Raw genomic sequence first — 17,205 nt, 5'->3', positions numbered from 1 at the left:
AAGGTCTTTATTGAATCTCAACCTGGTGGCAAGAGGAAACCCGACCGAGGATGTTGGTGGGATAGAGTTCGTAAGGACCTAGTAACAACTGGTGTTCGAAAGTAAGTAAGTAAGTAAGCATTGATTACAAACGAAACACACACAAGGTAAGGTACATTTTAGGTATGTAATGTGTGTGTTTGTAACTGGCCCTGGCTCAGCATAATAATGTGGAGCAGACGTGTTCCACAGCGTTGGTCATTGTGCCAGAGACCACAACAGTTAGTTTGGTAAAAATCACCACTATTATTCTGCACCGTAATCCTTATATCTTCGGACAGACACAAAAAAACAGCTGAAGCTACTCTCAGATTAAGTCGAGACTTAGCTCTAAGCGTGACCTTTGGCAAAATCGTGTCTGCCATACAGGAATCCTGATTTTGAAACTATATATTTAACAGAAACTTTAAATCGTATATCATCAATCCATTTTCCCGAAGGGGTACGCAGAGACCAAGATCTCCACTTGCTACGGTCCTGACCTTTCTTGCTTCATCCACTTTCATGAAATTCACGGTAGTTACTCCTCGGTTATGGGTAATCATTGCTCGAATTTAATTTAAGATTTGTTTTGGTTATAGTGTTATCTATTTCGATAGAAATCAAATCATGAATGGTATCATTTTACAAAGAGTACTATGGAGAGTGGTTTGAAGAATTGTTTGGGCTGCCTCGTTTCTTTACCGTACGAACCGAATTAATTCCAGGTTTCGTAAGAACCATCTTTCTTTCTATAAGTCTTTCACAGTCAGCTTGTCTAGGCATTATCTCTTACGAACCGGCTGTAGCCGAATCTACATTCGGTTTCGAAGTTTTTCCTGGGAGTGATGACCTCCCCGGCAACCACTAACATGTGTTGCGACTGCCATGTACATGGGCTGAGGCAGCTGCCTTTTATAGCCTCTTCCTAGGTTCGTTGCGCTCTTTACATATAAAGAAAACTAAAAATCGAACAACAAATTAAAACCAGAACAAATTTGAGAGTTAGCCAGAAGTTAACATTGTTAATAAATAGGCTAGAACGTGATGTGATGTTATGACTGATTCCCCTGATGCAATCCAACCATCTCCATACATTCCTCCACTAAATTTTTTGTTGTTGTGTCATATTCATACATCCAGTTTTTTAGCCTCAAGAATTTATAGTTGAGAATTTTACTTGGCATGATTTTCGCCAATTGGTTTTTGCAAATTACTGTAGCATAGCTTTTAAAAGTTTAGACAGCATACACCAAGGGGCACGCTTTTTTTGTAATTTCTTAATATTAATTTATGTGTCGAGTGTTTTACCTTTTTAATACAATGTATTATTAAACTAATACTCGTACAACGAAGTGTGCACAGGGATGAACTCAAGATAATGATACAAAAAAATAAATCATATGTTTTTATTTATTCAAAACTGTCGTATCTTCTTTTAAACATAGCAGCTTAGTACATGTATGGAGATCTTCCACATCCGCAGCTTCCTGCGATTGAGACGACACCACCAGCTGGGAGGTCACCCGCGAAGCGTACAGCACCGAGTATGGGCACCTGACCAGCTACCATAGTGGTACCAGCTACTGGCATCTCTCCGGCTACGGCTACGTCACCGATACCTTCACCACCGTACGCACCGATTCCAGCTTCGTATCCGACTGGGGCAAATGGGGCAGATGCAGGGGCGAATGCACCGGGAGCAAATTGAGCGGGAGCCATACCAGGGGCAAGTCCAATTGCTGCGGGACCGGCAAGCCCCCATGATGGCATGGGGTTACCTGCTGCACATGGTGCTTCAGCAATCCAACCGAACGCGGTCTGTAAATAAATACAAATATTTACTTTAAATCTTTCGTTATGAAGTATATACTTATAAAAATGGGATTGAAAAAAGGGTCGTTTAATTCACACCCACCAACCGTATCGATATTAGACATAGATTTATAATTAATAATAAATTAGATGATGTTTTTTAATATAAGAGATTTAATTATTAATTAAGAGTTCATAGACAAAATCAAAAACTAATAAACAAGTTTGTGAAATTATTAATTAAACTTATTAATTTCTGTGTTTTTACCTGGACCAAGCAAGCTTGGAGGCAGAGGAAGACAATGCTGAAAGTAGACATGTTTGTTTTCACTGAATCCACAGAATAATTTCCAAAAGAAAATGTAACACTTTTTATAGGGCAATGTCCTAATAAACTTTATCGAAAACATTTCATAATTAAATTCTAATTGTTATTTATTCATACATTTAACTTAATTACGACATAAAATTCCATTGTGTAAATGACATATATAAAAGGAGTATTTTGTATTTTTCATTCATTCGAACAAACAATCATGTCTTTCAAAACTATCCTTTTCTGCGCTCAAGCCCTACTTATTCAGGTAAGATATGAAGCGATAAGCCACACATAACGCAATTTCAGAAGATATATCACTCATAATTTTATATTATGCTATCGTCACAGAAATAGTTTCTTAAAAAGATTAAACACAGCATTAATTTGTTGTAACAGCCTACATACAATTTTAATAATAAAATTGCTAAATTTTTTTAAAGGTTTGGTATGATTTTACTGACATTTCGGTAAAAATTGTGTAATTGGTTAATCTTGGCATATTTAACTTTTATTATAAAAGATTACGAAACGCTTCGAGTTTAGTACAGAACAAAAAGTAATTATAATTATGACTTTTGCAGGCTATAAGCAGCCAATGCATTGGCGCTTACAATGGTTTAGCTGAAGGATATGGATGGGCTTCCGCCCCTTACGCCATGGAGCCAGTTGCCCTTCGGGGGGCTGAATGGGCATCTCCATGCAACGCCGAATGGTCTGGACCTTGGAACTCCGCTGGAAGAATGCGTGCTGCTGAATACGAAGTAGGCATGGAATCCAGATTTGGCTACGGCATGAGCGGAGGTCTCGTCCCAGCAACAGTTGCAGCCTCCAACGGTGGAGGTCTTGCTGTAACAAGCTCGTCACCAATCGCACCCAACGGCGTGTCTCTCATCTCTGAAAACGCAATTGAAGGACCACTCCTAGTCAGTGGTGAGATTCCATTCCTTGGGGCCGTTGCTTTAGAAGGAACACTGCCAACTGCTGGTTCGGGAGGCGTTGCGTATGGATGCGGTAATGGAAACGTTGCAATCTTAAACGAGGATCTCAATGCGTACGGAGCTTATGGGTACGCCCAGGGCATGCCCGCTTCTGCTCTTGCCGCTCCAGCTATGGCGGCTCGCGGTATGCCTTCCCCATATGCTGCAGGTCTGGCTGGCCCAGCGTCATATGGATACAACAGTGGCTGTGGATGTGGAAGAATATAAGACGTAGACCTTAAGATTACAAAATAAAAGAATTGTACATTTCCGAAATATTTCTTATTTTTTATTCACTACCCTTCATCTGGCATTAAAAACCAGTAAAAATACAACGAATGGTAAATTTTAACATAAAAATAAAAAGATAAAAAAAATTTATATTTTGAATATTGTTTGATAAGTTTCTACATATAAGCTTTTAAGTAATAGTGAGTATAGGTAGTCTTAATCTTCATTCAACTATTATCAGTGCCCGAAGGTGATTTTATATTTTTAATATATTTATGCATTTAAAATTTACTATTTACATACTTATATTTAAATTATTATATGACATGGCGTAAACGGGCTCATCTGATGTTAAGTGATACCGCCCCGCCGCGGCCGCCCATAGGCACTCACTTAGAATTGCTACGCTCTTTTAAATAAGTTAAGTCTTAAGTTGAATTGATTCGGAAATACTTTAGGGTGCAGCTGTTTCCATATAGTAGTGATGATTAAAAAACGCTCAGTTGTGGAAAGACGGATGTCGAGCTGAAACTGGTGGATTTTAGTATTCTGCCTCAAAATCTGACGGTGAAACAGTTGCACGTATTTACTTTACATTAATCCGAACAATTTCTCTGAAAATTACGCAATGCCTAGGGATCTCGGAAAATGACTGATCGTAGACGATTCGAATCGCTCTACGTTGAATACGGTCATGTAGAAGGAGCTGGTAATGGGGAACTCCCGACCAGAGGTGAGAACAGTACTCCATGTGGGCCTGAATTTGCGCGCTGTGTACAAGCAGTCGCCCGGATTGAAGTACCGTCTCGCCTAGCTCAGAACACCAAGCTTCATCGAGGCCAATTTGGGCCCTTCCAAATGATGGCAAAACAGCCTTGCGATTCTGTAACTCACTTTTCGAATTCTCGGTCGCGCTCAAACAATAAACTACAAGCTCTCTCCTTATCAGAATGCCAAATCGTAAAATGACTGCTTCACGACTGATTTGAGCGCGACCGCGACGAGAAAACCGCTGTGAGAGTTCGAAAAGTGAGTTACAGAATCGCAAGGCTGAACGCCATTCGAAATGGCAACGCCTAGTATTCCGATGCTGGTTTTGGCTTTAAGAAGAGCGTCATCAAAACCTGAGACTGAATTCAATTCAAAATTCAATCTCAGGTGTTATAAAAAATGAAATATTCGAGTAGTTTTTATTAGTTCCAATATCCAATATTTCTGAATCTCAATTATTTGCTGTATCTTTTATAGTATTTTAATCTGGCGAAATATGGCTTGTCCTATCGTGTTCTTTACGCAAGTACTACTCATGCCAAACTACAGAGCATACTGTATAAATTATACAGAAAACTCACATAGTAAGGATACTTAACCAAAATATCCTTAGAACTTAGATCGTTCTCACAGATAAATTCACCGTTCGAGCAAATGTTAAATGGGCACATAGAAAGAAAGTCCATTGGTGCACAGCCGGGGATTGAACCTACGACCTCGTGTATGAGAGTCGCACGCTGTAGCCACTAGGCCAACACTGCTCATGCTGCAATATTGGATTTATAAAAATAATGTTGCCGGAAAAATTGCTATATGTCTAGAATATAATAAAGGGTATCTAACCTACTTGATAGATTTCACACCTGGCAATAAAATAAAAAATATATAAGAGTATCTGTTATATTCATAGAAGTCTGCTTTGAAAGGCAGGCACATGTAAGCCTTCTGGCTGTCCATGGGCGGCAGATGAGCATCCTGTCCGTATGCCTCCTATTACATAAAAGTCAATTCGTGGATTCTTTTTTGTTTATGGAAATCCTTAATTAGCTAATCAAAGATGTGAAATATATTCATCAATACAGTTTTAATGTCTTATTATAATAGCATACACTTCGTTTATTGAGCTATTTTTGGAAAAGTAGCTACATAAACTTTTTTTCTAGATAAATACTACATACGTTGTACGTAATCAGGAGATTTACAAAATATACGATCAAAAATGTACATTTTATTGGGTTTGCGTGTTTTCGTGTTTTTCTATGTAATGATTACTTCTGAACAGATTGTAAAAAAATTACAATTGATACCCCCTAATGATTCAATTACCTCCGCCAAGTCGAGCAAAAAAGCGGCACGGCCGTACCCTTTTCTCGAAAACTTTTATAATTTTCAACACAACAGGACTACATTTTCCTAATGTATTCTATTATATTAAACGACAAACAAAACTATTGTACTTCCTGGCCAAGTTATCTCGAAACTAGTTCGTGCTTGAGTAAACTGATTGAATTCCTAAGTAACATTTATGAATTATTAAGACGTACATTACAAGGTGATTATGTAGAAGTGAAATAAGATTCAGAATCTACTGTAATATTTAATATTACATTCAAAGCACAGAAGGTATGTTATCTATATAAAAATATTGTAATTACTGACCGAATAAACTAAAAGTTCGTTGAAACGATTTCAATATTATTGTTAAGTTTGATTTCTTATGAAATATATTATGCAAAAATGATTAAGTATTGTTAAAATTGATAAATTATACAATTTTGATGTGTATATAAATAGGGGAACTATAATTTAAAATCATTGTTATTTTTGAGTTGGCGTAAACATGTTTTCCAAGGCAATTGTTATTTTCGTCTCGGTGATGTTAATTCAGGTATATAAGTAGCTTTTTATTAAATAAATTAATATTCTTTATATAATTTGCAACAATAATAAATAATCACTAACTTTACTGTAACTTTATGTTGAATAAAAAAATCGTATTGAGAAACACTATTATTTTTTCTGATTTTAGAGTATCACCGGCCAAAGCATAGGGGTATATAGCCCCGCTGGTCTTGGAAATCCTGCAGCTAATGCCGTAGCAAATACTGCGAATGCAGCTGAAGCTGCCGCTGTAGCTGGTAACAACATGGCATATGCAAATGCCTACCCCGCCAACGTCTACATCCCTAATGCCTATGCTCCAAATGCCTATCCATCATGTTATGGAAATTATGCCAATCCTAATGTTGAAGAAATTCCAATCGGTCACAATATTCCAGGACTAACATATGGTTTGACATTAGCTGATTTAGCTGCATCTAATGGCGGAGGTCTACGAGTGATGAGCTCTTCTCCTATTGCACCAACTGGTATAACTGTTCAATCAGACAATATAGCTATCGAAGGACCGTTAGCGGTATCTGGGCAATTACCATTTTTGGGCGTTGTGGCATTGGAAGGTCCTTTACCGGCCACAGGACAAGGTGCGGTGGCTTATGGGTGTGGAAATGGAAACGTTGGAATCGTTAGTGAAGGTGTCAATGAACCCGCAGCGATGGCTAATCCAAACGCGTATGCCAATCCAAACGCATATGCCAATCCAAACGCATATGCTAATCCAAAAGCGTATGCTAAAGCTAGTGCATACGCTAATGCGTATGGGAACGGGCTGGGTTACAACGGTTATCCAGCAGGTTTTAATGCACCAATGGGTGCAGTATACTAGTTAAGGTTGTTTAATAGGTGAATAAATATTTTTAATTAAGCCTTTGTGTTATTTACAATATTGACAAAAAATCATCCTGAAATTAGTTCAGTTGTCAGATTGGTTGTGATGGCCTTGTAATAGCAAATTATACAGAGATGGTGCCGTAATTTTTTTAAATATTAATTTAAAATACAATATGACTGAATTATCCATTTGTTGCATGTTAGCACTTTTTGGGCTAGTTAAAATTTTACATATTTGCACTAAACGGTTTTTTGTTATTAAACATATTAGGAATCCCTTATAACCTTAAACAATATTCATACATGGTCTATGGTATCTGTTTTAAAAAGATTTTTTAGGATCTTTGGTCAACAATAACATCTTAACCATTACAGGTGACATAAACGAAAAACGGTTTGCATAATACCCATATTTCACAGCGCGAATCAAACTGTAACGTCTGAGATACGATGAATGTGGAGGTTCTCAATCAGTCTAAGCACTGACTGGTCCGAAACCCTAGTGGCTAAGGTCGTGGAGTTTTATTTATGAAACTTAGGATATATAAGGATATATCCTTAGGGGCCGAAATAACTTTGTTAACACGATTCAGGGTCGTTTTCAATGCGGTGTAATATATTTTCTCCTAAGCTTTTCTCTATGAAATTCATATTTTATCTTAGACAAATTAGAAGATCAATTAATTACGACTCCTGACTAAAACTGTTAAACGCTTACTTCTCTAATTATTTATCATACTTTAGAATTTAGATCATGAAAGTTAAATAATCTTATTCATTTAAATTGAAAGTTTACTCATTTTAAAACAACCACGTAATCTGTATAACATTTAGAAATAATATCAGCATTTTTTCGAATGACTCATTTGATCGTGTCATATCAGAAATCAAAGTCCAGAAAGGCCGTATAAAGCATGTGTGATTTGTAATACTTATTACGATGATACAGTATAGACAGATGAAATGCTCTTAGCTAAAAAATACGTGTTGGTTTTTATACATATAAAATTTGTTTCTGTACCGTAAAAATGTTTGAGGCAATGATTTTAATCCGATGAGAAGTAAATGTAATTGAGGCTTTATAATATATGGTGTAGGTATTATCAGGTATATGCTATTTAGATTTTTATTATTTTAATGTTATTGCTTACACATTTTAAATAAAGTTAGAGTATAAATTACAATCAATAAAAAAACTATAACATTACGCAGACAGAGCGAAACACAGTTTTTATACCATCTATCTGAAATTAATGAAGCCAAGCAATAATTACCCTAGGTTGTCAAAAAAAATGTACGGTACATATGCATTTTTCATTTCATTATATTTAGATAAATTGTACTAGTTGAGATATGCAGCTACGCGATCTTGTTGTAAAAAAATCAGAATAAAAACACGTAATATTTCCCAACACAGAAATAAATCTCCATGTACAAATATATAATTTTAATCGATTAAGCTGGCGCGCATTTAAGTATATGATTTGCTCGTATTAACTGGATGGACCAAATTACATGGATGGAGCAAACGATTTAATGTGTGATAATGCAGAGGCATCTGCCTTATAGATTTCCTTCGTCATCTAAATGGTATAAACCATTAACCCCAGAGGCAGACACGAGCAAATGATATAGCACACTTCTTTTTGTCGATACTTTTGAAATGCTTTTAATAGAAAACGCAGCGCTACAATGCTGGCAGACAATTTTTAAACGAACACTTTTCGAACTCTCACAGCGGTTTTCGCAGTGGCGGTCGCGCTGAAATCAGTCGTGAAGCAGTCATTTTACTGCGAAAACCGCTGTGAGAGTTCGAAAAGTGAGTTACAGAATCGCAAGGCAGGTCTGCCAAGCGTACATTTATAATATATATTTTTAAATTATAAAAAATCTTCAAAAATTTAATAACTTGAAAAGCCAGAGTCGATATGTTTGCCTTTCTGATTTTTTTTCATTTTGACAAGGTTTATAAACATCAGCCTTAAAGGCAGACACAAATGATATATGTAGTATGATACCTATTTTTTACATTACTAAGGTGTCAATTGACCATGGTGGCACACGTGGTGCTTAATATTCCTTATCCTATAATTATCGCTATTAAAAAAGTCCGAAACATGAGCTAGCTAGCTATTTGAAGCATTGTCGTAATTTTTATGTTCCTTCGTAATTTGATTTTTATTCTTTACAAGTACATATACTATATATGCTGCATGCTAGTGCCTATATTGTGTGTTGCACCTTCTTTTTTACATTGTATTACTTTTTTTAAGTGAGCAACATTATAAACAAATCTTACTGTCACATTTTGTATTAAAAATCACAAATTAAAAAAAATAAACTAGTTACTCATACTTGTTATTTTATTTATAAATAGAATATAAACAGTATAATTTACATCTAATATAAGCCGCCCATTCCATACATGGCATTATTCATGGCCATCCCAGCCATATTTGGGGCCAAACCTGTCAAGGCGGGTGCCATGTTATATTGCATGCCGGCCATGTTATATTGGTTCGCCAGACTATAACTTGGGAAACCCTCATTCGTTATGCCAACATTACCGTTACCACCACCGTAAGATACAACACCAGCTCCTGACGCTGGCAAAGATCCTTCCACTCCGATCGCCCCCAAGAAAGGCATCTGTCCGTTAACAGCCAATGGACCCTCAATAACCATGTTTTCTGACAGAATTGAAACACCATTTGGTGTGATTGGTGAACTAGATTGGACTGAAAAGCCACATCCATTAGCTGCCAGTGTAGCTAAGTTTAGCCCATAGTTGTCACACCACGGATTGGCATATTCTGCACTGTATGCTATATTAGCCATTGGATTAGCATATGCCATTGCTTCTACGCCAATAGGGTTGCGAATGACTTGGCCAGTAATTGTCTGAAATAAAACAAACGATTATTAAAAAATACTAAAAGTAGTTAGTACCCTGTGTTCATAAGTTAGACGATATCACCAAATGATTCATCAATTTTCATAAAGATATTGTTTACTTTTCTAATACGGATCAATGGTTTTAGAAGCCCAAAGAAGTCACACATACAGTCAACAATAAAATTATATTAATATGGTGGGGTTAGATTTCTAATAATACTATTAAATTCACCTTTATGAGCATAGTAGAAAGACAAAATATTATGATTTTAGTCATTTTAAATATTTACGTAAGTTCCAAAATCTTAAAACTGATTGATTGACTGTTTTCAAATTTACTTATACTTAAATACATTCGCTTACATAACGCGTTATTGTTAAAAATGTGACATAATTTAAAAAAAATATTGATTACAGTGCTACCCAGTATTCTTGGGAAATTTATGAATTTAATTTATTACGACGTAAGATTAAATGCTGCAATTAAAATAGGGGAAAGTTTGATTTTATAAATTCAAAAGGTGCCTATCTATTTTTTTTCGGAAAGATTACATCGCACAGGAAGATGTCAGCAGACAGCTTTATGACATAGAATGAAGCAAAAAATTTCAACAAATTAATTATTTAGAGCAGTGTTGGCCAAGTGGCTTCAGCGTGCGACTCCCTGAGGTCGTAGGTTCGATCCCCAGCTGTGCACCAATGGACTTTCTTTCTATGTGCGCATTAAACATTCGCTCGAACGGTGAAGGAAAACATCGTGAGGAAACCGGCTTGCCTTAGACCCAAAAAGTCGTCGGCGTGCGTCAGGCACAGGAGGCTGATCGCCTACTTGTCTATTAGATTAACAAATGATCATGAAACAGATACAGAAATCTGAGGCCCAGACCTAAAAAGGTTGTAGCGCCACTGAATATTATTATTAATAATTTAAAACAAGATTTGTATTCTATTATGACGTAGCTTAATAAAACAATAAACTTCGATGTTGTCTATTTACGAGGTATAGACACAACGTAATTTGACTGTAACAGCTTTCTTTACCTAAAAATAAAATAAATTAAATATCATCCATTACTTTTTACATAATAAATTAATAAGCAATAGAATTGCATTGAACTTTGCATTGTAACATCGATAACATACATTACAAAATATAATATCCATAGATAACATTAGGTATTAAATATAGTAAAAGATACAAATAATTTCATTTAAACAAAAAAGACTAAAAATGAATCGCTTGCTATTATTTTTCATACAATGCGTATTATTAAAAGTAAGTATTGTTAATTTTGTATATGTACACACAAGTAATATACAATTACGCATTTTTAATAACGATTTATTATCAGTCCGCGATTACGTGAAGTCACAGAAGACTAAGTATTAGGTTGACATTCAGAAACGTGATTTACGTACGTCAAAAACGTATTAAATTTTGACATACTGGACTCGTAGCTTGTACTTAATGTCTAAATCTTACATTCGTTCATTAGATGATTACTAATAGTTGATTTATTAATATATCGAAAGACCGGTGTAGCTCTGGTTCGAAATTTTGACCCCGGCTAGAACACCACAGATTAAAGAAGCATAAGGCCTAAACCTATTGCTTTTAATTACATCTATGGTGAATTTATTTAAGGCTGGTATATACCCGTACCGTTACGTTTAATTATTAAATAGAAAATAATTTTCATTTTTTTTTCAGGAATCCCTTGGAATGCCTGCAGGAAATGGTTATCTACCATATGGTATGAATGATGGTATAATACCATATCCGCAAAACAGTTATAGTCCTATAGTAAATGAAGGTATAACCGATATATATGTAGGCAATAACGGAAATAATTACGGGAACAACTTACTAGCAAATCCAGCTAGTAATTTAGTTCATGGTATGCAAAATCCAGCAATTAATAACATCCAAGTATCGCCTGTTATATCGGAGGTGGTGCCTTCCTTACAGTATGGTGATGTCAATATGGCTGGCGAGTTGCCTATCGGTGGGACTATAAAAGTATCTGGATGTTTTCCCGTGTATGGTATGGTTGCTGTGGATGGCAATGTGCCTTCGTCCGGCACAGCGATGGTTGCTGAATCCTTTGGCAATCAAGTCATGGACGTAGTATCGAAATGTGCCAGTCAATATTTTAGTAATTAGTTGTTGAGATTATTGTAAATAAATTATTATTATCGATGTTTGTGTAATTTCTTATGAACATAAGCCTTACTTTAGTTACAAAAACTAATTTGGAAATCAATTTGTATCCCAAACAAACCAGTTTAACGGAATTCAATTATACAAAAACTATAAAATTTAACCCTATTGTACGTCGAATATGCTGTGTTCCTATGACTTCCATGTCACGAAGGTTTTTTAAGAAACAATCATATAAATAATGAAAATATAAGAGGAGAATCTTAATTTAATGATTTTTTCTTAATTTAATCAATGAAATCGTGACGATTAATATAAATTCTGTAACAGTCTGTAAGCTTTAGTTACATGTCCAACGTCGTAATAGCAATAATTACCAATGGGAAACATTTTTGTGTAGAACAGTATTTTGTGCCTCGTAAATAATCTTTAGTGAATCGAGGCCATGGGTTTGAGACAAAATCACTTTTCGACAGACGTGACCCACTAATGTCAAAGGAATTTATATAAAAATAGAGTCAATGTCATTCTATTCCCTAAAGGCTGTTTTTATCCAAAAATGTTTCCCATTGCGCTATTACGGGGCTTGAAACTAACAGATGATTTAGACATCGTAACAATATTTTTGTTTAAATTGAGCCATACATCATATAAGTTGAAATTGTTTTGTTATATTTTCATGATTTGGAACATAAGATTTATACAAATTCGTGAAACGCCCAAGATGACGTGTAATCCAAAGGTGTAAACGTGTAATACAAGGCGTCTGCGCCTGCGTATACATTATATTCACAAGCAAAACGCAGTTGAATGTTACGCACTTCGTTCGATTAAAATAAGTGTCGGAGTTTCTTGACAATTCTCGTCCATTCTTGATTTGAGGACTGTCATATTAGTTTAGAGACAATGAATATTAAAGTGTGAATTGTCTCAACATTTAGTATTAACTTTATAAATGTACAAAAATTTAAATATCATAATATTTTATTTTTTAAATGTAAGGATATCAATTCAATTAAACAAAACAATTTAAATTAACAAAAATAACATTTGTAAATTAAATAACTTAAAATTATACATTAAAAGTATGGTATTAAAGAATTTTGCCTGGCAAAACTATTAATACCAAATTTCTGTCCTAAACTGTTAGTTTGTACGATTGGATTTTTTATCACTATATATGTTGATGGCAAAGAAAAACCCGCTAGATGTGTCTGTTCGTCAATAAAACCTATACTACTATACGGTATATTAGCTAGAAGACTATTTAAGGTCAAAGTATGCAGAGGACTCAAAGGGCCTGGCCTACCTATGCCCTGATTTACACTGTATAGGCCAGAAATATCAGGTTTATATTCGTAAGGCATGCGACTTATAACTGGTATATCATTTCTTGAGAAGGTTGGCCAGCCTGGCCCAGACTGTAATGTGTTGGAGAATGGTGAGCCGTTGAATGGTATTGAGGGGAATGGTGATCCATTTGACAGCATTAAGTTATCTCGTATCGCCTGCTGTATACCACTTCTAGCCATAGGTACTAAAGAACTTTGGTATAAAGGATATGTTGGTCTTCTGAATGAAAAATTGGGCCAATTTTGCAGTGATTGCGTCACAATGTTCTGGAAGTAAAAAACATAGTAAATATCACGCAACATATTATACGTATTTCACATATATGTTACAACATTACCTGTACGAAAAATATGTGTAATATTACCAATACTTTGTTGAGACACATTTTATATGACTGATGATAATTTCATATAATACGTAATATATATGTAATCGTTATCTTGGACGTGGTTAATCTTAGGTAAAATACTTGTTATAGATTAAGTATTTGTGATAGAACAAGTCTAGCATTTGGTTGGTCAAATTTGTTCTGCAAGGGTACTTTGTAAACTGCCTGCGATTCTGTAACTTACTTTTCGAACTCACACAGCAGTTTCGCAAGTGAGTTACAGAATTGCAGGGCAGATTTCAAATATGTTGTGATCTAACAAAGTCATCTGCATAACTATGACGTTATCCAACGTTGAAATATTCGTGGCGTTAACAACTTGGAATTTGCATGGTACAAAAAATTTAAGTCACAGAGAAAGCCCGCTGGCAGCTTTATGGATATAGCATATAACTCATATGTATGATTGATTTAAGCCACTTTCGTGTCTAACCAAAAATACTTTGAAAATCTATCTGTATTTTAATACAACGCTACAATATAATAAAATAAATCTTCACACAAGATGTATTTATAACTAGCTGGTGCCCGCGACTCCGTGTGCACAGGATAAGTATTTCGAGTAGCTTATATTAGCGTGGCGTAGAAAATATAAGCTACTAAAGATATTGATTATTTAAGATAAATATTTTCATCATACATTACATTATATGTGTAACTCAAGCGGCTTTGGCAACGCACGCCAGAATAGCTCGCATATTTTCCTACTTACTTGATATTTTGGACAATTCACACAATATCTTTATAAATTGTAGCCTATGTGTATGTGTTATTCTGATATATTAGCTATATTATTGTGAATTTTCATTAAAATCCATTCAGTAGTTTTTACATGAAAGAGCAAATAACCATCCATACTTACAAACTTTCGCGTTTATAATACATATTAGTAGGATTTCTATAGCTATAATATATAATACACGAGAGATTCATAATTAAACAATAGGTTAAAACAAATCAGACTTTCTTCATGTTAAGCATTCTTTATTGATTAAATCACTCAAAGGTTATTTAAAGCTTCTAAGGTTTATTGATAAAGGTTTAAAAAACCTCAATAAAAAAGTCATTAAATTAACTAAAGCTTTAATAGACACGATTAGTAAAAAATATTAAAATGATATGATACAAGTATTAGATTTATTTTAATAAATAAGTTAATAAATAAATATAAATAAATAATTATAGGTATTTAAAATTATATACATCAGTATTGAGGCCGGCATCGTTTCCAATCAAAGGAATGTTGCCAACAATATTATTCAAATTTACCGATTTCTTTTGTCGATTACAAATACTGGCAGCATCTTGTATATTTTTAATGGCCGATTGCTTGAATAATTCCGCCATTAACTGGCGCTTATTAATTTTCTTTTGGGGTTTTTTTATGATATACTGATGACGTTGCGACACTAACTTCATTCTAGGTGTTAGAGATGACAGAGACCCCAACGACCAAATATTTTGTAAGTTATGATTCTGTAATGTTGGTAATGTCTGTGATGGTAGTTCTGGGACTCTAAATTGAGCTGTTGCGTTCTGAAATAAAATTATTAAAATTGACATTAAAAAGATTTTTGTAGAAGAATTTATGCTTTTATTTTAAAATTATATATTGATATTATTGTATTTTTATAATCAGATCAGTAGTTTTTATGATACGGTATCTTAATTTTTATAGTAAAAGTATATATCTTGTTCCGTCGGAAACAAATAACACATAATTAACGCACTCCTGACTCCTTTAAAAAGCCATAATATATAAGGGATTATGTAATCGCTCAGTGTGGAGTGCTTTTGGAGTGCGTGATGAACTTAATATATCAGGGTTATTGATTTTATTATTGAATGAAATATTTTTATTGAACAAAAACACGTAACGTAGACAAAAAGCAAAGCATTTGCGTCTAATTCGTTATTTTTTTACAACCATATGCAATTAATAATCATCCTGATTACAGCCTCTGTAACGGCATTAACAAATTAATATCAACTCTATATTAACACTTACATGTATAACTAAAACTGTTAAGCAGATAAAAATTCCCGTAGACATGATACTGAATGTAAGAGCAATAAATAAATAATTGCAAAATAAATGCGGTTCGCTTAAGTACAGAATATTATCACACGCGACACCATCTATCTCTCTATTATCTCTTACATAACTTAAGAGAAAATCGTTATTGTTTTAAGATAAAAATAATTGCTTAATTAATCTTTCGAAGTAATGAACAGTATTTTACATTCTTGGAAGTTCCTATTCCCGCGCGCTTAACGCACACAGCGTAGCGTTATGAATATAAATGAAACAAGCACAGAAATGAATCTGTCAGGTCATGGGGTGATGGTAGGCTTCGGCATTTAGAACCAGAACATATTATTATCATTTAACACCATCGAAGCTTAGTAGACTGATGCAAAAGGGTCCTAGGTGGATCCATGCATTGTTTACGTAGATTATATACACGATTATTAAAAAAGAAACGTCGGAATTTTAATATTTCAATTGACAAAGTCACGAACAATATTGTATCACACCATATTTTTTTTGGGTCTGGGCCTCAGATTTTTGTATCTGTTTCAAGATCATTTGTCAAACTTATAGGTAAATAGGAGATCAGCCGACTGTGCCTGACACACGCCGTCATATGTTTTCCTTCACAGTTCGAGCGAATGTTAAATGTGCACATAGACAGAAAGTCCATTGGTGCACAACAGGGGGTCGAACCTACGACCTCAGGGATGAGATTCGCACGCTTAAGCCTAGAGGCTTCAGGCCACCACTGCTCTATAATAATATTTACAACATTGACTTATATTTTCGTATTTAATAATTAAATATGGCTATAAATTTTATGAATCCTATGTCTGTAACTGTATGTAAAAAACGGTCCGGGCTATTTAAGCAAAGAAGGACCCATCGCGCCTCGTTGTCATACATTAAAGTATGGTTCAGAACTATGACCTCCTTATGTCAAAAATGTATTGTGTTATGACGTACGGTATTATAAAACCTTGTCGACTTGGCAACAGTACTTTTACTTGCTTAATACATTTGATAATATTAATTAAAAGTAGGTAATTATGTCAATGTTAAATGTACATGACAACAAATAATAGGTATTGTAAATCTAACACTTTTGAAACTTATATATAAATAAAATTAGATATTTCTTGCGTGAAATTAAAAGGATTTTTCTAATTTTAATAAAGTCAATTTAATAAAAGTTTATATAAACGGTGGTGGAATAGGAATTTTCTTGAGAAAATGGCTACCACAATTACAAGGCAGGGCAGGTGGGTATATGCATGAGAATGGGTGTATCAAAGCCGAAATTGGTGACGCAGCTGGCAACATCGATAACAGCACTTCTGGATTGGCCAAAAGGGGAAAGAGTGGCACTTCGCTTAACGTTCCATAGGGGGTAATTGTTGGCTGTAGACATCCCAATGCAGTGTATTCTGGTTCAATTAATAATGAAGGTGCACATGGGGAGAGCTTTGGCTGATCACATAATATAGTTGGTCGCAAACACTGCGCGGTGAC

The 17,205-nt window shown here is 34.8% G+C and overlaps 3 protein-coding genes and 1 long non-coding RNA gene across 4 annotated transcripts; 2 read left to right on the top strand and 2 right to left on the bottom strand.

Annotated features, from left to right (window-relative positions):
- Nucleotides 1-1,413: 1,413 nt before the first annotated feature.
- On the bottom strand, nucleotides 1,414-2,258 carry LOC125057556 (chorion class CA protein ERA.1-like). The gene is made up of 2 exons (XM_047661323.1): nucleotides 2,102-2,258; nucleotides 1,414-1,839 (listed from the first exon to the last, which is right to left on the bottom strand). Exons 1-2 carry the CDS (start codon nucleotides 2,150-2,152, stop codon nucleotides 1,471-1,473), a joined length of 420 nt encoding a protein of 139 aa, XP_047517279.1. The 5' UTR covers nucleotides 2,153-2,258; the 3' UTR covers nucleotides 1,414-1,470.
- A 28-nt stretch (nucleotides 2,259-2,286) lies between these two features.
- Nucleotides 2,287-3,405, top strand: LOC125057555 (chorion class B protein PC10-like). The gene is made up of 2 exons (XM_047661322.1): nucleotides 2,287-2,417; nucleotides 2,734-3,405. Exons 1-2 carry the CDS (start codon nucleotides 2,316-2,318, stop codon nucleotides 3,355-3,357), a joined length of 726 nt encoding a protein of 241 aa, XP_047517278.1. The 5' UTR covers nucleotides 2,287-2,315; the 3' UTR covers nucleotides 3,358-3,405.
- A 2,531-nt stretch (nucleotides 3,406-5,936) lies between these two features.
- LOC125057554 lies at nucleotides 5,937-6,895 on the top strand. Its single transcript, XM_047661321.1, has 2 exons — nucleotides 5,937-6,019; nucleotides 6,161-6,895. Exons 1-2 carry the CDS (start codon nucleotides 5,972-5,974, stop codon nucleotides 6,854-6,856), a joined length of 744 nt encoding a protein of 247 aa, XP_047517277.1. The 5' UTR covers nucleotides 5,937-5,971; the 3' UTR covers nucleotides 6,857-6,895.
- Nucleotides 6,896-14,939: 8,044 nt separating this feature from the next.
- LOC125057336 lies at nucleotides 14,940-15,893 on the bottom strand. The gene is made up of 2 exons (XR_007118193.1): nucleotides 15,667-15,893; nucleotides 14,940-15,194 (listed from the first exon to the last, which is right to left on the bottom strand). It is a non-coding gene; the product is annotated as an uncharacterized LOC125057336 (long non-coding RNA).
- Nucleotides 15,894-17,205: the final 1,312 nt, after the last annotated feature.

This window comes from Pieris napi, chromosome 16, assembly GCF_905475465.1.
Source record: "Pieris napi chromosome 16, ilPieNapi1.2, whole genome shotgun sequence".
NCBI classification, from domain to species: domain Eukaryota; kingdom Metazoa; phylum Arthropoda; class Insecta; order Lepidoptera; family Pieridae; genus Pieris; species Pieris napi.
The sequence above is the reverse complement of the archived record's forward strand: the minus strand, read 5'-3'. Positions and strand labels throughout refer to the sequence as shown.